Genomic DNA, 23,222 nt, shown 5'->3' on the forward strand with positions numbered 1-23,222 from the left:
CTGATAAAGTATGTATAAATATGGTTCTGTGTATATGAATTGCCAGCGTGTTGCATGAGTCGCACTATCCCTTGGCACACACCTGGGCAACAAATGACCTTGGATGACCCTGCTGAGATGCATCTGCCATCTCTGCCAAGCAGTTAGAAGAGGAGGGCGGCTTTCTGGAGTCTCTGGTCTTGTGCAGATGAGGAGCCGCTTGCCAAGAAGGGCTGGGTGGGCGCAAGAGATGCTTCTGCGGTTGCTGCATCAACAAATCCCACGCGCCGCAGGTGTCTGCTCTGACTCGCTCTTCACCCCACGAGGCGGGCCGCTCCCCGAGACCCTTTGTGCTGGGCTGCATTCCCCAATTCCCTCAAGCTGCGTTGAGGCTTGCCTGTGTGTATGTGTGTGTGTGTGTGTGTGTGTGTGTGTGTGCAAATTGCAGAAGTGGGATCGGCCAGCTCTTCTGCAAAAGGGAAGTCGGACGCGGTCTTGGCGGTGCAAGGAAGATGAAACTCAGGCTTCTGTCCAACAGCAGAAGGCTCCTGCGGAGAGAGGGGGGGCAGGGAGAGATCCTGGCTTGGGGAAGGCGCCTGCATTTTGCAAAATAAAAAAGGAAACACACAAGGAAGGTGGAGAACCTAAGAAGGGTTGTATTTTATTTTTTAATAATTTTTTTATTAGATTTTCCACAATGATAGCACAAACCACAAAGCAAAATGATACACAAAAACAGAAAAAAGGAACAATAAACAGATAAACAATAACAACAAACTTAATTCTTCACAAATCCAACCTTTTAAACATCTTGGTTGACTTTCTCTAGTCCCTCCCTTCTGAGTTTCCTTGTAATTAAAAGTAACAGCTTTCCAATATCATTATTAAACTAAAACAGTTTCCAATTATAGTCCATCTTATTCACTTTTCTTAACATTCTCAATCCCATTTATTTAATTATAACTTAGTTTAATCCTAGGCCTATTTGTTTCTTTCAAGTAATTTCTAATTTTTTATATTACAATATTTATTCAAATAGTGCTTGAATTTCCTCCAGTCCTCTTGAAACTCCTCTTCTTTCTGGTCACAGATTCTTCCAGTCAGGTCAGCCAGCTCCGAAAAGTCCATCACCTTCATCTGCCAATCTTCCACTGTTGGTACTTCTTGTGTTTTCCAATTTTTAACAAGTAATATTCGGGCAGCCGTTGTGGCATACAAAAATAATTTAACATTTTTCTTGGGCAATTCCAAGCATCCAGCATCCTATTCGCACAGTGGCCAACCAGTTGCCCATGCAGGATTTTTTTTATTGTAATACTTTTTTAAATGAAAATTTTCTGACTTTTTTTTTTTACAATATTCTTCATTTCAAATAGTTTTGCTGTTTCATAAATTGACTTCCCGCCCCCCACTTCCACAGTGCTTTAACTCAAACCTTTTCTACTGCATTATGTCTTTTTAAAAAATATTTTTATTTGATTTTACGAATATAAAATTATAACAATACCAATTACATATCCATATTTAGAGATTTCTCTGAATCTCTAGACTTCCCACTGTCCCCTCCGTGGGTCCTACTGTCATCCTTTTCAACTGCATATTATTTCATAATGCATATTTTATGCCATTCCATTTTGTCCATAATATTTGCCGCCTTACAAGTGCTACTGCAACCCTGCCAATGTTTTCATCTGTTTACAGTGGTCTCCAAAATAAATTATCATTTCCCTCCATTCTTTTCTTTATTGAAGTGTTGGTCTTCTTGGTTCCTGAGCTTTCTACTGCATTATGTCTTTGTCTATTATAAAAAGTTTCTCTGTTGCACCTATTTTATCATATTTCTTCTCCTGATTTTATCTCAAATTCTGAGCGTGGTTTCATTTGACTGTTGTATTTCAAAAACATATTCCACCAACGTCCTCCATTCTTCTATGAAACAACTTGGTGAGGTAGGTTAGGCTGAGAGGCTGTGACTGGCCCAAGGTCACTCAGTGAGTGTCATGGCCAAGAATGGGATTCGAACCCTTGTCTCCCAGGTCCTAGACCAATACTCTGACCACTACACCACAATGGTTCTCCCACCGTGAGGGTAGGCCAAGGAGGTCATACTCATTCCTCTGATGAAAATAGGGACGTCCCATTCCATAATGATAATTTTACTCTTTGTATCCTACACATCTTCCTGGGTTGCCCCAGCCACTCTGGGCAGATGCCAACATATATAAAAACATAATAAAATGTTTAAAAAATTAGAAAACTTCCCTATTGTGATGGCCTGGGACTTGGGCTCGGACTCGGAACCAGAGGAATCTCAGTCTGCGCTGGATCCTTTGCCTCAGGCATCATCTGAACCAAGTCTGGGGCCTGATCCTGAAGAGCCCCAGTCTGCACAGGTTCCCCTGCAGCAAACACCAGCTGGGCCGAGTCAGGGGCCTGATCCTGCCCTGACTCCAGATGTGGGGATTCCCTCGTTGCCTCCAGCTGGGCCATCACTTACAGCTGCTCCACTACCAGTTGGGTCAGGAGAGGCTGAGGTGGCCCCTGGGTCTAGTAACCCACCGACGTCTCCCGAGCTGCAGAGACTGAGGTCTGAGAGAAGGAGAGACCTGAGGACTTGCAGGAGGAGTGCTCACCTTCGGGCGAGACAGGGAGGTTAGTTGCCAGGGGATCAGGACCAGCCACTACCCCAACAAAGATAAAAGCTGTCGGACCCCGCCCCAGGTTGCAGGAGCAACATTGCTGTATGCTAGATCCTGCACCTGTCCTTGCCTGGTTTCCTGCCTTGGCCCTGTTGGACTGACTCCTCATGGAACCCTTGGGTTTGGGACCGGACCTGGACCGCGTTGCTTGGGTTACGCCCGGGCCCAGCACACCTATACAGGATTGCCTTCAGAGTGCTGGATAACTCCATCCCCTCCAACATTTCTCCAATGAAAATAGGGACAACTTAAGGAAAAGCGGGACATACCAGGATCAAATCAGAAACCAGGACGGCTTCTCTAAATCAGGGATGTCCCTGGAAATTGGGGACACTTAGAGGGTTTGGGAGGTGAGCCCATGTAAGGCCAAACCATATTAATTAATTTTAAGCTTTCTGGTCCCACCCCTTTCATCAAGGAGATGTAGAAAGACAGTGAGGAAAACAGAATAAAATATATCTCCCCCTGCTCCCAATGTTTTCAGATTAATAGCAGACATTTAACAGAGTCCAGCAGCAGAAAAAAATTACAGAGAAGTTCACCAGGAGCTTTCTCAAAGGCGTGGTCTTCAGCAAATACCAGGAGCACAGAAGTGATGGGATCAAGTGGGCCATACTTGGAAAGGCATTCGATAGGGCAGGTGCCACCACAGAAAAGGCCCTGTCCCTGGCTGACACCAGTCACATCTCCCAAGATTGAGGGAGTTGGAGCCCAGAGCCGAGGTGAAGATTAGAGAAAGCTGACTCTATAAAATATCTCTGCATTCCCGATTCAGGTCTAAAATGGGGGTTCAACATCAAAAAGCTCTTGTGACATGAGGGAACTGAGCTCTCCCCACTTTCCTCTTTCATGTTCTATTGCCGGCATCCCCAAACTCAGCCCTCCAGATGTTTTGGGACTACAATTCCCATCATCCCTGACCACTGGTCCTGTTAGCTAGGGATGATGAGAGCTGTAGTCCCGAAACATCTGGAGGGCCGAGTTTGGGGATGCCCGATCTGTTGCTTCCAACACACATCCCTGGCTCAGTTTGGTATCAGAGTCAGGAAAACAACTTGAAGTGATGAGATAGAGGGATCGGGGTAGCTTCAGAGGCCAACATAGCTGGGCATCTGCCAAGGTCCACACTCTAGAGCCCTAATTTACGGTTACCAGATTTTTTCCAATGAATTTGGGGACCCTTTTTTTTCTTTTGAAGCTGAGTACCAACAAGGAGTCAGTAGTGGGGATGGTGAGGCAAAAGACCCTGGGCCTAAGCACACATGCATATTGTATAAAAGTGCAAAGTCCTTCTTTCGCACCCTGTGAAACATAAATGCGCAGAGTTTTTTCCAAAAACTGGGCAATGGCCGGTCATGACTCCCGAGCCTCCCCTAATCAGTCAAAACAAAGGGGGAAGGGGGCAGGAGATCTGTACCGCCGGATGTCCCCGTTTCCCCTTCGGCAGTGGCGGCGGCAGCGGCAGCCTCAGCATCCCAGAGCCAGCCTAGTAGTGTGGTTGGCTCTGGCTGGCTTCAGGAGCTGCTTGTTCCCGCTGCCATGGCGCCGGATATTTTTCCTCACTGGAAGTCCCCATATGATGTGTTGCGCACAATACACATGATTTGGGGACTTCCAGTGAGGAACAATGGCCGGCGTCACGGCAACAAGCAGCTCCTGAAGCCAGCCAGAGGCAACTGCGCTAGCAGGCTGGCTCTGGGATGCTGAGGTTGCCGCTGCCACGTTTTCCGGGGACAGATTTGCAAATCTGGGGACATTCTGGGGAAGGAATTTGTCCAGGGACAGATTTGCAAATCCGTGGACTATCCCCGGGAACCGGGGACATCTGGTAACCCTAGCCTAATTACTAAGAGCTCCAATTCCATCCATGGCTGACCAAACCAAAGGAGAACTACAGGCCTTGTCTAGACTAGGACATCTCATTCTGATCAGGCACTCATTTCGTAAATTTCCATGAGTGCTGCAAAGTGGCAGCAGAAGGTCAAGAGACTTTCTTAATAAGGAAGATATTTCCGGCTAATTGTCTGCAGATATTTCTGGCCAATTGTTCTGGCCTTCTTGTCTGCAGCAAGGGAGCTGTCTGGGGAGCGGGAACACTCTGCTCTCACTTTCTAGTCTGTTTCTGCAGCTTTCTAGACTTCTCCCTGTCTGGAAATCAGAATGCAGAAGTGTCTGCTGTGGTGGGCAGATTGCAGAACTGGCTACTGTGGTGGTTGGCTCGGTTGCCAGCGTGGCAGCAGGAGGGGACTCAGGAAATGATGGCAGAAATCCGTCCGCAGAGGGTGAGGAATAGAAGGAGCTGGGATGCCACACCACCCTTACTCCACCCCCTGCAACTCGAAATGGAGTTGAGGTGGGGGAGGAATTGCTTGCTGCAGAGAGGAAAAGTCTCAGATCTCTGGGGCCTGCAGCCCTGAGCGAAGCTATAAACTCAGATCACTTTAAAAGATTGGACAAATTCATGGAGGGGCTACAAGCCAGGATGGCCATGTGTTGCCTCCACAGGGACCCTCGTACCTACGGGACCGCCTCTCCTGGTATGTCCCATGGAGGACCCTACTGTCTGCTAGTAACAACACCCTGAAGATCCCGGGCCCCAGGGAGGTCAGATTGGCTTTGACCAGAGCCAGGGCCTTTTTGGTTGTGGCCCCAGCCTGGTGGAACGCTCTCTCACAAGAGACCAGGGCCTTTGGCCAGGGTTCAATCTGACTCATTTTCTCTTTGTATAAGAACAAGCACGAAGGAGGTTTCCCAGCTCGCTCACAGGTCCTTATAATATCAGTTGGTCCTGGCGAGTATTAACCACTTTCAATTTAACCTGAGGACTGCCATTTGTTTAATTTTAATTAAGGCATCTAGTTGGCTGCTGTGAGAACAGGATGCTGCACTTGACGGGCCATTGGCCGGATCCAGCAGGATCTTCTTAGGTTCTCAAAGGAACCAGCATCTCTTCCTCATCCCCCTGTCTTCCTTGCTAAATCTGCTCATCGCTACAGAAAACATGGCCATGGACAGACAGGCTCCAGAACAGAGGGTTTCCCCTTTAATGATTTCTCCTCTCCTAGAAGGTGGGAAAGTCAGGCCGAAGAACTATGAAAGTCCTCAGTTGGCAGCTGGCACAGTATATACTGCAATATGATGTCCTCCAGATGTTTTGGATGGTAACTCTCATTAGTGGGCTATGCTGGCTGGGCTGCAGTAGCCCTTGTGTCTCTTCCCTGAGATCTGTCCAGGGTTCTGAAGGACCTGTGTTGGACTCCGCTCGTTTCTCCAGACCAGTGGTCTTTGAGTGGTACAAGCTCTGCTCCCTGCTCTGGCCCTCTGCTTCCCTTCCTGATCAGCTTCTTCTGGGCCTCACCTTGGGCTCAGCCTATCTTTCCCCCAAGGTTCAAACGTTGGGTCAGCTCCTTCCACCTGGGCGCACATTTCGTTGCAAACTGCACCCTGTTTTAGAACAAGTGCTGACTAGGACTGGTGGACTGGGACTGGTCCAACCAAATCTGATCATAAACCATTGTAGTCTGCAGCAGCAGTGCTCAGCGCAGTTCCCTGTAGATGACCGTTGGCCATGTGCCATGTCTGGTGAAGAAGGCTTCCTGTTTCCTGTCCTAATCTACTGCAAAGACATCTCATGGGCCAATTTCCTAGTCAGGCTACTTTGCAACTCTAGAGGAAGCCACCCAAAGAGTGATTTCCCAACAAAGTTTGATTTCTTTTTCTTTATTCCCTCTTCAGGTACAAGCATATATATAAAAAATAAGTAGCAAAACAGAGACATGGTTTCTTTAAAAAAAGGAAAAGGTTACATTTATTGAAAACAGTCAACACTTTATACAACATCCTCATAGATAAGCCCCCAACCCAACCCACCCTGCCAACACAGGCACTGAAGTTTAGCCAATTAATACAGGTGGGGAGAAATTTGGACTGAACCACAATCACAAACTGGGGAGGGTTAGGAGGCAGGCTTTGGTTGAGAGAGAAGGGAAGTAAATCTCACTGGTGTCAAGGGGGTCTACTCCCAAGTAGGCGCACGCAGATCTTCAGTCTTTATCACGGTCACCCAGGGAGCTTTATGAGAGACAGGGAAGTATCTGAAGGACTTTTCACGTGGAAGATTATTATGTTTATAAGATGGAGCAAGCTTGGTTTTCAGCTGCTCTGGAGGGGAGGACCTGAGCCACTGGATTCAAGTTAGAAGAAAGGAGATTCCGTCTACACAAGGAAAGACTTTCTGAGTCTAAGAGCCATTCAACAATGGAAGGTGATGGACTCTCCTTCACTGGAGATTTTTCAGGCTGGCCAATTCTATAGCATGGCAGGGGGTTTGGCTACATGACCTTTGAGGGTCCCTCCCAACTCTACAATTCTAAGATGCTGTAACTCAAACCTGGACCTGGGGCATCCATGCCCCCTTCTTGCCCTTGCCCCCAGGCAGCAAAATCTCAGAGGCCAACTCCTTAGGTCCACCCTTAGCTGTGGAATGGGGTCTCCTTAGCCAAGGACCTTGGGGGAATTCAAACACGGTCATCTTCTCTGACCAGAGGCCTTCTGCCTTACTTCTGTGCATGCAGGAAAAGCAGGAAGACCGGGGCTGCTCTGGGGCCCAACTAGTCCTTGGCAAAGGGTTTGGGGGTTTGTGTAGAGGAAGAGAAACCCAACACATCCATGCATTCAAACGGATTCTTCAAGCAGACCCTCATTCAAGGTTTTGAAACCTCTGGCCTCCTGCCCTAGACCTGTGCCCCTTCTGCCACTTCAGCGTCGAAATATATACAAAGGAAAAGCAGAATGAGGCGGCAGGCCCATGCTTGAGTGCCCTAACATAAGAAGGGAATAAAGAGGGAATACACAAACAATATTTGGGGGGAGGTGGTGGGGCTGCCTGTCTCGCACCCTCAAGGAAAGGGAGATACATTTGGTGCCATTTCACAGCAGTTATGTACATGTTTGGGGCCTCCTCATCTGTCGGAAGGATGGGGACGAATTTGCCCATGCAGGAGCAGAAATGGCTACACATGGATGGCATCGATATAAATATACGCATTTGTTTTACGCAATGGAGAGCAGGGCGAGGCGGCGAAGGCACATGCCCTGCTTTCCGAAGGACAACGAGAAGTCAGCGTCCCTTTGGTTTCTTAAATGCCAAGGCAATTTGTTCCGTCTCCATTCCGGGTTATACATAATCTTTCCCGGAAGAGGGGGCGCACTTGGGGTACGGCCGGCTCGGCGGGTAGGTGGTTTCGCGGCGAGGGCAGGAGCAGCACAGGAAGCTCCCTCCCAGGATGGTCAGGGCCGCAGCTGCCCAGCCGATGAAGAGAGCAGGTCCAAATTCAAATCTGGGAGAAGAGGAGAAGGGGGAAAGAAAACCACCAATTAATCACCACCAACAATAGCTAACCATTAATTGCATTTCCCTTTCCAGTGCATGAAGATTCACCCCACTTCTTAATGGTTTGCCCAACCTACAAGGACTTAAGAGAAGCCTTGGTCAAAGGTTTAAATCTCTCAGTTGAGAGATCAAATGGGTATCTGATTAACTTCTTATAGGGGGACAGGTCTCCCTTTACACTTCTGGAAAAGTGGCCTGTTTTAAGGGGGACAATTTTAAGGAAAAAAGTTAGAGGGGTAAGTTAAATTCTTCAGGGGAGCGAGCTCTTATCTCACAGAATGCCTGGTTTAAATAATTATTTTAATGTATGCTACAACAGCGGCTAGGATATTACTAGCCCAAAGATGGAAAGACAACAAGATACCAACCAAAGAAGAATGGCAAGAAAAACTGATGGAGTTTGCGGAAATGGCCAAGTTAACTGGAAAACTTAGAGATAAGGGCAATAGAGACTTTTAAAAAGACTGGAAACCATTTATGTTGTATTTACAGAAACATTGTAAGGAAGTGGACTCACTAGCAGGGTTTGAGTAAACACTTACAACCGACAAAATAAAGATAAAAAGCAAGGTGTAAGAATTAGAAAATAATGAAGTATAAGACGCATTTAGAAAATTGTTAAGGTATAAAAATGATAAGTATATAAAAATATTTAACTTAAAGAATGCAATGTTAAGATATAATAAAACAAGCAGGAGGCGTTATTGTGTAATAAACCAGAAGTTGAGGGAATTCGGGGGGGGGGGGATTGGAGAACTGCATTTATTTTTCTTTTTGAGATAATGTTATTGTGATGAATATAAAAGTGTAAAACTTAATAAAAATTATTTTTTAAAAAATAATAATAATTCTACCTCAATTTGAAAATAATAATAATAATAAATAAATAAATAAATATTTTAACTGTGCAATGCGTTTTATTTTGTTTTGTGTATTTTGGCTTTTTGGAACAGCTTCAGCTATACGAATAAATAACATCCCTATTCATAACTCCACATATGTTTGTGTGTGAGGTGTCATGGTCTCCTCGCATCCGTCTGGGACAGCCGGATATGCACAGCTATGTATGATAGTCACTCGGGGCTTTCACAAGCGTCCTGAAAGCAGGACGAGACTTGCAGGCGTTCAGGGGCAGGTGTTGTGATTCAGTTACAAGGCATCGGTCTGATTCATCTGCGTTAATACTGTGATCATAAATGATCAGCCATGGATGAGGGGAGGTATGAAAACTTGCTCCAGCATTTGTGGCAAGAGACATTCCCTTTGGTGTGGACCGCGGACTGGGTCACAAGGGATCGCTTAGTTTAGGATGAATTGATCTTAACATGCAGGATGCAAGTTGCGAAGCCACAAAACTCTCTTTGGCAGGCAGGAAGTACAAAAGGAAGAGGAGGCTGTCCCTCCCTCTTGGCTGCAGTGTAATGTTTCACCTGCCTAGACCTGCCTACAGTCCCTTTTCCTCCTTCTCTCATAACACAAGGACTCAGGGACATCCAATGAAGATGAAGGTTGGAAGTTTCAGGACAGATAAAAATAAGGACTTCTTCACTTCTTTTTCTCTAAAGGCCTCGGCCCAGTATACCTGAAGGAGTGTCTCCACCCCCATCATTCTGCCTGGACACTGAGGTCCAGCTCCGAGGGCCTTCTGGCAGTTCCCTTACTTCAAGAAGTGAAGTTACAGGGAGCCAGGCAGAGGGCCTTCTCGGTGGTGGCGCCTGCCCTGTGGAACGCCCTACCATCAGATGTCAAGGTGATAAAGAACTACACAACTTTAGAAGACATCTGAAGACAGCCCTATATCAGGAGGCTTTTAATGTTTGACATTTTATGGTGTTTTTATATTTTTTAGAAGCCTCCCAGAGCGGCTGGGGAAACCCAGTCAGATGGGTGGGGTACAATAAATAAATTGTTGTTGTTGTTACACAGAGCATCATCATCATCATCATCATTTATTATTTGTACCCCGCCCATCTGGCTGGGTTTCCCCAGCCACTCTGGGCGGCTTCCAACAAAGATTAAAAATACATTTAAATGCCACACATTAAAAACTTCCCTGAACAGGGCTGCCTTCAGATGTCTTCTAAATGTTAGGTACAGTGGTACCTCGGGTTAAGTACTTAATTCGTTCCAAAGGTCCATTCTTAACCTAAAACTGTTCTTAACCTGAAGCACCACTTTAGCTAATGGGGCGTCCCGCTGCCACCGGAGCACGATTTCTGTTCTCATCCTGAAGCAAAGTTCTTAACCCGAGGTACTATTTCTGGGTTAGCGGAGTCTGTAACCTGAAGAGTATGCAACTTGAAGTGTCTGTAATCCGAGGTACCACTGTAGTTGTTTACCTCTTTGACATCTGATGGGAGGGCGGGGGCCACTACCGAGAAGGCCCTCTGCCTGGTTCCCCATAACTTGGCTTACCGCAGTGAGGGAACTGCCAGAAGGCCCTCGGCACTGGACCTCAGTGTCAGGGCAGAATGGTGGGGGTGGAGACGCTCCTTCAGGTATACTGGGCCTTTGAGGCTGTTTAAGGCTTTAAAGGTCAGCACCAACGCTTTGAATTGTGCTCGGAAACATACTGGGAGCCAATGTAGATCTTTCAAGGCCGGCGTTATGTTCCATAGTTAAACTATGGAACTCCCTCCCCCAGGAGGCAGTGATGTTCACCAACCAAAAGGGCTTTAAAAGAGAACTAGAAAAAATCATGGAGGAGAGCGTTTTGGATGGCTGATAGCCCCAAAGCCTTGGCTCTGCCTCCACAATCAGAGGCAGAAATGCTTTTGAATCCCAGTTTGCTGGACACCACAAGAGGGAAGAGTTGCCCTTGTGCTTGAATTCTGCTCGCCGGTTTCCCACAGGCTTCTGTTTGGCCCCAGTGGGAACAGGATGCTGGACTACAGGGGCCATTGGCCTGATCCAGCCAGCTGTTCTTATGTTCTTATGATCCCCTCCTGCGCTTCCCAGCACCTAGAACTCAGAAGCATTGCCCCCTCTTCACAGGAGCTCAGCAAATCCTGGCAAGCTTAGACGGGTTGTCCAGGGCAACACCTTTTTGCCACCTGGGTCCCGGAAGCAAATGAGAGACATCACCACACCTTTAACCCAGCCTGGTTGCATGAGGGCAGCATTTACCTGGTGTTGACAGGCGTGTAAATGTCGAAGAATTGGCGTGCGACCTCGTTTCCATACCAAGAAGTCCCCACCAGGGCGGAAAATCCTGTGGATGGAGAGGAGAGAGAAAAGGCAGGCAGTGAGTCAATCTTGTGGTCTTCCCCTCTGGTGGCTTCCCCATCCAGTTCCCCCTTTCCCTTGAGAAAACAACTGTCCGAGGGGAGAGAGAGATGCTACTGACCTGCAACCAGGAAGAAGATGCCTCCAATAATGGCCATCCTCATCTTCTGGACCTGGTCATCCTCCATGCATTTCATACACTTCATTCCGATTAAGGAGATGGAGAAGGCGATGAGCCCCAAGAGGATGGAGGCCACCATCAAAGCCCGAGTTGCCTGGAGAATACCTGCAAAAGAAGACAGGGAACCACTTAATGCCAAGTCCTGCAGGACAGAGCTATGGGTGGCCACCAGCCATGATGGGCGATTGCTCTGCCTCCAACACTCGGAGGCAGCAACGCTTCTGGACATCCGTTGCCAGAAGCCTCAAGAGGGCAGAGGGCTCCTCAAGTACCACCTCTCCTCATATGACTACCGACCTGGACCCTGACACCATCCTCTGAGGCCCGTCTTCATGTGCCTCCTCTGCAGGAGGTTCAGAAGGTGGCAACACCAAAACGGGGCCTTTTCTGCAGTGGCACCCATTTGTGGGATGCTCTCCCCAGGGAAGCTCGCCTGGCGCCTTCATTACATATTGTCAGGGAACTGACATTGGAGCTAGAGGCGGAGGGAAGGCTCTCAAATGATGCTGGAGAAGGGCCCAGCAGGGAGAGAGGCAGCTCAACAAATGGGGAAGCAAATCAGCGCAACACCAGGAATAAAGGGGGGCAGATGGGGGAATCGGTGAGAGGGCTCCAGGACTCTTCATCGGACACCAGCGGGGAGAGCACGGGTCCTCCGCTACCCACGCCCACCTTGCGCAGAAGACTTCCGCGCAGGGAGAGTAGGAGGAGACTTGGCGTCAAACAACTTTTATGTTGGAAAAGGTTTAAGAAACGCCCACTGACGGATTCTGCTAGCGACTGAGGCAGCCACGAAGTGAAGGGCTGTCCAGACAGAAAGGTTTAACCAGGCAACATAGCCAGGAGAGGCGGCAACTTACGCACGAGCAACCCATACTCATTACACATATCTTTAGGTGCCAGGCAAAAACATTCCTCTTCTCCCAGGCCTTTGGCTAATTAAAGAATCTGCAGCCTTTGAAACCGGATGTGTGGTGGGTTATGGTTTTCGTGTGTTGCCGTGGTATGCACTGTTGTGTTTTTATATTGTAACCCGCCCTGTTATTCTTGGAGGAAAGGCAATATAGAGATTGAATAAATAAAGAAGTAATAACTGTGCCCGGATCCTGCTTGTGGTCTGGGTGGCGACTGCGAAAGCAGGATCCTGTCCTAGATGCACCATTAGTCTGGTCCAGAACAGGATCTTCTTATGAGTCAGACCACTGATCCATTCAGGCCACCTGCAGAATAGCATAAGAATGGGGCAAATAGCCCTGCATCTAGACTCAGAGTTGTGGCTTCGAGACCCATATTGGGCAAAAGATTCCTGCACTGCAAGGGGGGTTGGACCTCCTGGGATGACCCCCCTTGGTCCCTCCCAGTTCTACGATTCTAGGATTCTATGCTTTTAAGGTCTCGTCTGCAGGCGCACCAAAACCCATCATCCTGATTTGCAAGAATCTCAGCAACCACCAGGAGACTTGCTGGAAACCAGCTAGATGTAGAATCATAGAACTGCAGAGTTGGCAGGGACCCAACGGGCCATTTAGCCCAACCACCTGCAGTACAGGAATCGCAGCCAAAGTCCCTGACCTGCCGTCTGTCCACCCCCGGACTAAATTTATCGCCGCCTATCGCGCCGCCACGCCATGGTGAGACTTTTCTGATTATAGTAAAATATCCCCTGGATTTTCCTCCTGATGCAATTTTAGGCTGGCACAGATAAGAAACCAGATTCAGGCAGGCGGCTCCTGTGAGATTAGATAAGGCAGGAGGGATAATACTGCAGGATGTGAACAGTTGCCCAATGTTGGAACACTGCAAGGGCAACAGGTGTTGCTCAAAATGGTCAAAGGCCTGGAAATGATGCCTTATGAGGAACGGCTAAGGGAGCTGGGCATGTTTAGCCTGGAGAAGAGGAGGTTAAGGGGTGATATGATAGCCATGTTCAAATATATAAAGGGATGTCACATAGAGGAGGGAGAAAGGTTGTTTTCTGCTGCTCCAGAGAAGCGGACACGGAGCAATGGATCCAAACTACAAGAAAGAAGATTCCACCTAAACATTAGGAAGAACTTCCTGACAGTAAGAGCTGTTTGACAGTGGAATTTGCTGCCAAGGAGTGTGGTGGAGTCTCCTACTTTGGAGGTCTTTAAGCAGAGGCTTGACAACCATATGTCAGGAGTGCTCTGATGGTGTTTCCTGCTTGGCAGGGGGTTGGACTCGATGGCCCTTGTGGTCTCTTCCAACTCTAGGATTCTATGATTCTCTGATTCTAAGACGCCAAGATCATCTTTGAGCAAAGGGGAGATATCATTGCCTCTCTCCGAGATGCCTTTATCATCCCATTTGCTCCACAAGTTGATTCAGCATTCTGAAGGCAGATTCCTGATACTTGTGTGCTTGTTTCAAATGCATCTAAGGTCCCAAGAATGTAATAATTATGAAGATAGGGAGTTGCATCTTCACAGATACTTCTCCGCAGTCATGCTTGCAGAAGGGATAGCTATTAAAACCTTATATAAGTGAGTGATGTGTTCATGGCGATGTATTAAGCCATTCTAACCCTTAGGCACCACACCAGTGATGACGATGGCTTGTCACCTTAACAGCAAGGTCCTTTTTTTTAAAAATAATAATAATATTTATTAAGTTTTCCATATTAACGATCCAATAAAAACCACATTAAGTACATTCTGAATTATAATACAATCCAAAAGACCAAATTTTATGCCAAATTTTATATCTTTGAGTGACTTCCCATGCTCTGAAGTTTGAGGAGTGATGATCTCACATTGTGCTGCATTCTTTGGTTGGTTCAAAAATAAAACATTTCCAATGTTAATCCTTCATTTATTTTTAAATAGCCTCTGAATTCGTTTAGCAAGCGGCTTAATCCTTTAACAGCGCAATCCTATCCACATGACATACAGGTAAGCCCCACTAAATTCAATGGATTTCACACCTAGGTATGCGAATCTAGGAATGCAGCCACTGGCTGTATTCTGATATGAGCCACCCTCTTTGAAGCTGCTGGAGCCAGGACAAATTTCCAAGTCAATGAGCTCATCACTGATGGAGGTGGATCAACCTCCTTCCCATTAGAACGAAGGAGAAACTGAGTCACCATTTGCCTATGAAAGGCCTGCAAAAGATACAGACTATATCAACATCAGTTACAGATAGGTAGCCGTGTTGGTCTGCCATAGTCAAAATAAAAAAATCCCTTCCAGTAGCACCTTAAAGACCAACTAAGTTAGTTCTTGGTATGAGCTTTCGTGTGCATGCACACTTCTTCAGATACACACAGTGTGCATGCACACGAAAGCTCATACCAAGAACTAACTTAGTTGGCCTTTAAGGTGCTACTGGAAGGGATTTTTTTATTATATCAACATCAGTGCACCAGAAGATACGCAGCAAGCCATCCTCTCTCTCAGATTCAGACCTCTGCTTACAAAGGGTCTACGTACTCCCTCAGCCCAAACTCTGCACAGGCAGGGGAAATAGGGACCTTCTGGGATCAAAACAGAAACCAGGACGGCTTTCGTAATTCCAGGACTATCCCTGGAAAATAGAGAGACACCTGGAGGGTACGGATGGCCTCTGGGGGTCCCTTCCAACTCTACTGTTCTATAATACTGCCATGTTAAGACAAATAAATTCCTGCCAGAATACAGCAGCAGTGAACTGGAGAAAGCCAAAAGTTCTCTTCCTCCTTCTTCCATTCTTCATTAAGAAAGTTCATGTGTGTCACGGAGAGCACCAGAGGGGCTTGTTAGCCCCTCCTGCAGTTTAAGAAAAGTACTGGCTTAGCTGCTTGAGGGACTGGTCCTCTTGACCTGGTCAGCCCCATCACTCAGGCAACCCAAGAGGTTATTTTGGGAGAGGGATAGCCGCCACCTTTGGGTGTGTGCCCCCGTGAACTCCTGAACAACAGCTGTGATCCTGCCAAGGTACTCAGTCCCTCTCAACTCAGTGGGGCCGATTTCTGAGCAAACGTTATGGGGGGAGGTGGTGTAAGGGGAGCGATGTCCCACACAATTATTTTTAAAAAGCAGGGAATGCCAAACTTGTATCCAAATTCCTTGGAGCCAGACAACACCCTTTCCGAGAACAAAATTCTGCCTCTGGCCTCTTCTTCAGCTTTGCCTATAAAGGGGTTTGGACTTGTTTGGTTCACAAGATCCGGTTGATCTTGTAAAAAGTTTTTTATTTGCTCTGAGTTTGTGTTTTTTTTGTTTTTGTTTAGGGTGTTGGCTCTAAGCTGCTCACTTCCAAAGATGAAAAGGCACAATGATCCGGAGGATTTCAGCGGCTCAGACTGAACCCAGCGGAGTCTGTTTCCGCATGCACTCTGTACGCTGCTCTGAGACCTCCTTACAGGAAGGATGGGGTGCAAATGAAATCACATACCCTCCATCGTCCTCACCCTTTGGCCAGCAGGGGGGCTTGTGACCCCATCAATGTCGTCCCTGGTATCATTATCATTATTTATATACCGCCCTATACCTGGGGGTCTCAGGGTGGTTCAAAGAATACATAATAAAACATATATAATAAAAATAAAAGCAACCCAATAGCCCCCCTCTGCATTTTTTTTTAAAAAGTGCATAGGATATTAAGCTGGGGGAGTGTGTTTGACATCACTCTGACCCCAGAAAGAAGTGTAGAGTTGTAGAGTTGGAAGGGACCCTCCCCCAAGTTCACCTATTCCAAATCCTTTCAATGCAAGAGCCACAGCTGAAGAAGAGGAGAGTGTTTCTGACCCTCCTGGATCGAAGCGGTTAGGTGGATGTCCACGTGAGGCCAAAAGTGAATGGGGGGGGGAGGGTAAAACTCAATTATAAATTGACTCCTCTCCTGCCTCTTGATTTCTGCTTTATAGCACCTTCCCACCCTTCCTTAGACTACTGAAGTAGGAATTTTTGCAGGGGAAATTCCTTCTTGCCCTGAAGGTCCCTCGGTTTTTTCCCCATCCCAAACTGTAGGGACAAAGTCACCTTTTGTTTAGGCAATTGTGTGGCATGGCGGCTTACTACTGGCCATAAATATGGGCAGGGAAGGAAGCGGGAAGGAAAACAGCAGGTAAACCGAGGCACGATTGGGTCGAGGGCACCCTTCAGCAACTGGGCCGTGCTTATGCCTGCTGGACTTTGCAGTTGTCCTTGCCAGGCTCATATTTGAGGTTCGGCCAGCAAAGAGGGCGTTATTTCTTCCCCGTCCTCAACTGGGAAGTCACACCTGGTGGCTGCATTAGCTGTGCTTCCTACATAAGAACATAATAAAAGCCCCCTGGATCAGGCCATGGACCCTTCCTCTTCTCACGGTGGCCAGAGAGTTGCCTGTGGGAAACCAGTGAGCAGGATCTCTCCTCCTCCATGGATGTGTCCAATCCTCTTTCAAAGCCATCCGACTTGGGGGCCATCACTGCCTCCAGTGGGAGGGAGTTCCATGGTTTCACTATGCGGGTTAGACTAGATGACCCACTGGGTCCCTTCCAACTCTACAATTCTCTGATTCTGTGCCAAGAGAGCTCGAGGGATGTTTCCCTGCTGGAGTTAGCAAAGGCCTTCCTGCCTGCAATTCTCTTAATTTGGTTAATTGAATTCTGTTAATTTGGTTAATTGCTTGCATGCAGTTCCTCCAACTTGTTATGGCTTAATGGATGTTACTTCTCCTCCACTTATGTCTGTGAGTCTTCTTTTGGCAATTTTAATCCAAGTGATTTGCAATCCAACAGGAGGAGAAGGGAGGAAGGGAACAGATTTTAAAATTACCATCACCCATCGCCTCCTTATGGCAGAATTGTGCCTTTCCCCTACTGATGCCGCAAGAAACATCACTGTTATCAATCTAATGGCAATTTTTGAATCCCAGATTTTCCACAGACCTGAGGAACGAGAGTGAGAATGTGCAAATCTCATTGTGTTTTTAGAGCTGTGATGGGAGCGGCGCTGAAAATCGTAGAATTGGAACGTTTCCTTTGGGGTCATCTAGTCTAACCGCCCCCTGCAATGCAGGAATCTCAACTAAAACAGTTTCCCTATCTTTGAAGCTAAGCTTTAGACTCCTTAGGGAAACAAAGAAGCAAAACACACCACCAAAATGCCTAAGAAAACCAGAACAACCACTTTTCGAGAAGGTAAGCATTATAAAAACAAGAACCCAGGAAATGAGTTATGGGGCAAAACCTGTTAATTGTAGGCAAACCATCTTTTAGAAATGACTTGAGGCCAAACCTAACACTTATCACACACATACCTAAGTCATTTGGGTGAGCAAATCGAGGACCAAATGGACGACTTCCTAGAACACCTGGGTAAACAAGGACCGCCAACCCTCCAGATGACCGCAAAGGAGGCTCAAGCTACCTTAAGGCCACACATGACGCTGCTGGTCAGTAGCAGAGATCTCTGGAATTCTGACTTCCCAGGAAGATGTGCAAAAATACCACCCACATAATAGCTACACTTTGGCAGAAGACACAGCTGAGGGATTAAAGGCAGATCTAAAGTTCTCCTAGAGAATAATAGAACTGTAGATTTGGAAAGTCGTATAGTTAAAGCTCTGGTTTTCCCAGTAGTGATGTAGGGAAGTGAGAGCTGGACCATAAAGAAGGCTGATCGCCGAAGAACTGATGCTTTTGAATTATGGTGCTGGAGGAGACTCTTGAGAGTCCCATGGACTGCAAGAAGATCAGACCTCTCCATTCTGAAGAAGATCAGCCCTGAGTGCTCACTGGAAGGACAGATCCTGAAGCTGAAACTCCAAGACTTTGGCCACCTCATGAGAAGAGAAGACTCCTTGGAAAAGACCCTGATGTTGGGAAAGATGGAGAGCACAAGGAGAAGGGGATGACAGAGGACAAGATGGTTGGACGGTGTTCTCGAAGCTACTAGCATGAGTCTGACGGAACTGCGGGAGGCAGTGTAAGACAGGAGGGCCTGGCGTGCTCTGGTCCATGGGGTCACGAAGAGTTGGACACGACTAAACGACTAAACAACAACAACAACAAGATTTGGAAAGTACTTCAAGGGGTCATCTAGACCAACCCCCCCTGGAATGCAGGGGTCACAGCTAAAAAATCCCTGACAGATGGCCATCCAACCTCTGTTTAGAAACCTCCAAGGAAGGAGAGTCCACCAGGTTCCAGTGGGGTCCGTTCCACTGTTGAACAGCTCTCACTGCCAGAAAGTTCTTCCAAATGTCTAGTTGTATTCTCCTTTCTTGTAACTTGAATCCCTTGGATCGCGACCTCCCTCCCAGAGCAGCAGAAAAGGAACTTTTCCATCTCCCATGTGTCAGCCCTTCAGATATTTGAAGATGGATATCATATCATATGGAAGTCAGAGCTGGACCATAAAGAAAGTGTGGGGGAGGCCACAATCCCTTCAGATAATTTGTTCCATTGTCAAGCTTTGGCTATAGCTTACATATTTTTAATTTTTTGGGGGGGACAGTGGTGGGACAGTGTTCTCAAAGCTACCAGCATAAGTTTGACCAAACTGTGGGAGGCAATGGAAGACAGGAGTGCCTGGCGTGCTCTGGTCCATGGGGTCATGAAGAGTCAGACACGACTAAACAACTAAGCAACAACAATCATATCACCTCTCAGTCTTCTCCAGGCCATATATGCTCAATTCCCTCAACCATTCCTCATATGGCTTGATCATATTTTGTTGCCCTCCTCTGCAGCCATACGCAACCATGATCTTAAGAGGATTGCCTTGGAGGTTCAAAAGAAGCCTGTGTATGTGGGCGATGAGAACTCACAGGAAGATTCTTCAATGGATGTGAGAGGATTTGGAAGGAGCCCTAGCTCTCCAGTCAAGTCAACATGAGCCAGGATCATAGTCATAGATGGGAAAGCAGGTCAAAAACACCATGGAAAGTGGAGGGGGGAAATCAGTTTGGTTGGCATTTTAATATGAAACTAACTAACTGAAAAGCGAAAAGTTGTTCTTCTTGTTCTCTGGGAAAGCCTAGGTGAGAACCTCCTAGAAGTGCTCCAGGTGGTCTTTGTGAGGTCTCCTTGAGGTAGCCAGGTGGCCACAGGTGCTTCTGCACCTGCAGACTGCCAACTCTCTAACCGCAAAGCCCAAGACTTCAGGAGAAGGGCTGGTATTGCCCAAGGGCAGCACAGGATGGATGAAACCAGCCAGGGATATGGAGATGCAACTGATACTGCCAGGAACAGAGGCAAGGAGTCAGGATGAATCATGGCACAGCCAGCTCATGTGGGAATCCCCAGCTAGAAATGTTTTTGGATGGCAACATCCATGGGGCTTTCCGAGGACTGAGCCAGATGATACGTGCAGGTGTGCATAACTAACTCCAGTCTTAAAGAAACACACGGGGGGGGGGGTTTGGGGGGGGAGTTCAATTGAGAGCCCAATGGTTGTGGAGGGAGCAGGAAGCGCTTAATGCTTTTGCCTGCCAGCGGTTTCTTTCACTAATTTTACTCTGGCCCTGCCAGTCACTGGAAGGTTACCCATGACAGGATGCAGGCATCAGGTTGGCAAAGGTTGCCCACCCATGGACTAGACCAGGCATAGGCAAACTCAGCCCTCCAGATGTTTTGGGACTACAACTCCCATCATCCCTAGCTAACAGTACCAGTGGTCAGGGATGATGGGAGTTGTAGTCCCCAAACATCTGGAGGGCCGAGTTTGCCTGTGCCTGGACTAGATGTTCCATTGTGTTCTGGGTGGGGTAGTCTATGCTGTAAATAATTTTAAAAGGTGGAACTCACTGCCACAGGAGGAAGTGACGGCCGGCAGACCAGAGGATTGGGGATGCCCATGAGCCAGAGGCAGCAATGCCAGTTTCTGGATACTTTCCATTGAGGCACCCGGGTGGCCACCGTTGAGAACAGGATGCCTTTGGCCTGATCCGGCAGGCTCTTAATATGTTCTTATGTGGGGGAGGGGGGAGCATCTCTTGAGCCAATAGCCCTGTCCCAAATCCCCACAGGAAATTCGGTTCTGCATTTTATATCCCTCCAAACGTTGCACTCAAAGGCTTTTGTAACACAGCGTGTGACTCTTAAACTTGGAGCGCTGCACGCCCTCCTGGTTCATCAACACGCTCCCTGCCTTGCCCCAAACTTATTGTTGTCATCAGCCTAGATGTACCACAAAGTTATTTCTGATGTGGTAATTTCCCCTGCTGTTACCCACATCCGGCTGTTACTCCCTTCTCTCCCTTTAACAGAGACTGAAGGCAGATTCCTGCTCAAAGGATAACTGCTTATAAAAGATTTCTTACACAGGGCTGACTCTGGAGAGTTGCCAAAGGGAGCAGCTTCTGCAAGAAAAAGAAAAATGAACCCCCAGCCGCACCCTGACTCTGTCCCGTCAATGTTTTCCAGGCACAAGTCAAAGTCTTGGTTAGAGCTGAGAAAAGCCTAAATTTTTTGTTGTGCTACCAAGAAGGAGAACAAGCATACTGTATAGGGATGGCCTTTCCAGATCAGACCTTCCTGCCTAGGACTAGGCTATAGGCAAAGAGGACCAAAATGGAGGAGTCATTCCTTGGCATTTGTCCTCTAATATCCAAAGGCCTCCTTCATCCTTCCATGGAAGAAATGTGAAATGTTTCATAGCCAAGTTAATAAAAAGGTAAAGGGACCCCTGAGCATTAGGTCCAGTCTCAGATGACTCTGGGGTTGTGGCGCTCATTTCGCTTTATTGGCCGAGGGAGTCGGCGTACAGCTTCCAGATCATGTGGCCAGCATGACTAAGCCGCTTCTGGTGAACCAGAGCAGCACACGGAAACCCTGTTTACCTTCCCACCGGAGCGGGACCTATTTATCTACTTGCACTTTGACGTGCTTTCAAACTGCTAGGTGGGCAGGAGCTGGGACCGAGCAACAGGAGCTCACCCCGTCTTAGGGATTCAAACCACCGACCTTCTGACCGGCAAGGCCAAGGCTCAGTGGTTTAACCCACAGTGCCACCCGCATCCTTTAGCCAAGTTAATAGTGAGTAGCTTTTCCTTCACAACAGAGCATCCATAAACAGCGCCTTCTGCTTCTACTTGGAAACAACCCTTCCAGGTTGTTGCTTTTTGTGAGTGGGATTCAGCCACACTCCAGAGATTTCACATGAAAGAAGAGTCTGCTGGAACAGGTCCAAGGGGGTCTGTTTAATAATAATAATAATAATAATAATAATAATAATAATAATAATAATTTATTTGTACCCCGCCCATCTGGCTGGGTTTCCCCAGCCACTCTGGGCGGCTTCCAACAAAGATTAAAAATACATTAAAAACCCAGCTTCCTGTTCTTACAGTGGCCAACCAGATGTGTGTGAGAAACCGGCAAGCACAAGACCATTCTCCCACAATGTGGGATTCAGAAGCATTTCCTTCTCTGACCTCAGAAGCAGTTGTGTGCAAGGTTGCACAATTAAAGTGAATCACTCCACTTTGCCAAAACATAATAATCAGACTTTTTTGATAAGGAAAGCAATGGCACAGGAAAGTGTGGGGTGGCAATTACTGGATGTTGCATGACCTTAAAGCAAACAAGGCAGAACTGATGCTCAAGAAATGTTGGCATTATATTACAACAACAACAACAACAACAACAACAACAATAATAAATTTTATTTATACCCCACCCTCCCCAGCCAAGACTGAGCACCTAACACCAAGTATAAAAACAATATAATATATTTATACCCCCCATCTGGCTGGGTTTTCCCAGCCACTCTGGGCGGCTCCCAACAGAATATTAAAAACACGATAAAACAAAAGGTGTTGCTTCCCTGAACACCCTATGCAAACAAATCAGGATAAATGCTCAAGAAAGAGGTCATCTGGAAGTAGAGAGAAGGAGGAATCCGTAGAACCACAACACTGTAGAGGTGGACAGGACCCAAATGGTCATCCAGTCCAACCCCCTGCTGTAAAGGTGTCACAGCTGAATTAATTTCTGTTCACAATTAAGCTATGGAAGTGAGAGCTGGACCATAAAGAAGGCTGATCGCCGAAGAATCGATGCTTTTGAGTTATGGTGCTGGAGGAGACTCTTGAGAGTCCCATGGACTGCAAGAAGATCAAACCTCTCCATTCTGAAGGAAATCAGCTCTGAGTGCTCACTGGAAGGACAGATCGTGACGCTGAGGCTCCAAGACTTTGGCCACCTCAGGAGAAGAGAAGACTCCCTGGAAAAGACCCTGATGTTGGGAAAGATGGAGGGCACAAGGAGAAGGGGATGACAGAGGACGAGGTGGTTGGACAGTGTTCTCGAAGCTACAAACATGAGTTGGACCAAACTGTGGGAGGCAGTGGAAGACAGGAGTGCCTGGCGTGCTCTGGTCCAGGGAGTCATGAAGAGTCGGACACAACTAAATGACTAAACAACAGCAAAAATTAATTTCCACTTTCTAAACCAACACAAGAACTGGAACATAGCTGTCCTTTGAAATTCACACTACTCTGAATTTTGCAATGCTCTTCTCCAGCCAAGGAATATGTATAATAAAAGCATAGGCTAGAGAATGAGATGTCCCTATTGCCCAACCCTCCCACTCGGTGATGCAGGAAATCCAGAGCAAAAACACCCCCAATATATGGCTTGCCTAGTGCGGGGGAGGCCACAATCTCTTTAGATAATTTGTTCCATTGTCAACCTTTGGCCATAGCTTACATATTTTTAAATATATATATTTTTTAAAAAAATAACATAAGCATATGTAAAGTGCATTATACTATCAATAACTTTGCACAAAAACACATGCAGTTCCTAAGAAACACA

General features: G+C 47.1%; 1 protein-coding gene and 1 long non-coding RNA gene across 2 annotated transcripts in view; one reads left to right on the forward strand and one right to left on the reverse strand.

Annotated features, from left to right (window-relative positions):
• Nucleotides 1-6,382: 6,382 nt before the first annotated feature.
• Nucleotides 6,383-23,222, reverse strand: part of CLDN1 (claudin 1) — a 28,336-nt gene continuing 11,496 nt past the window's right edge. The window contains exons 2-4 of the mRNA XM_083504612.1: nt 11,417-11,581; nt 11,197-11,281; nt 6,383-8,017 (exon numbers count right to left, since the gene is read on the reverse strand). Of these exons, the coding sequence (XP_083360738.1) occupies nt 7,855-8,017; nt 11,197-11,281; nt 11,417-11,581 (413 nt within the window). The 3' untranslated portion in view covers nt 6,383-7,854. The remainder of the gene's footprint in view (nt 8,018-11,196; nt 11,282-11,416; nt 11,582-23,222) is intronic.
• The window catches only part of LOC310707535, a 60,474-nt gene continuing 58,558 nt past the window's right edge, over nt 21,307-23,222 (forward strand). Inside the window, exons 1-2 of the long non-coding RNA XR_014526553.1 lie at nt 21,307-21,602; nt 21,714-22,376. This is a non-coding gene — a long non-coding RNA (uncharacterized lncRNA). The remainder of the gene's footprint in view (nt 21,603-21,713; nt 22,377-23,222) is intronic.

Source organism: Podarcis liolepis (assembly GCF_965112155.1).
Source record: "Podarcis liolepis genome assembly, chromosome: 5".
Classification (NCBI taxonomy): domain Eukaryota; kingdom Metazoa; phylum Chordata; class Lepidosauria; order Squamata; family Lacertidae; genus Podarcis; species Podarcis liolepis.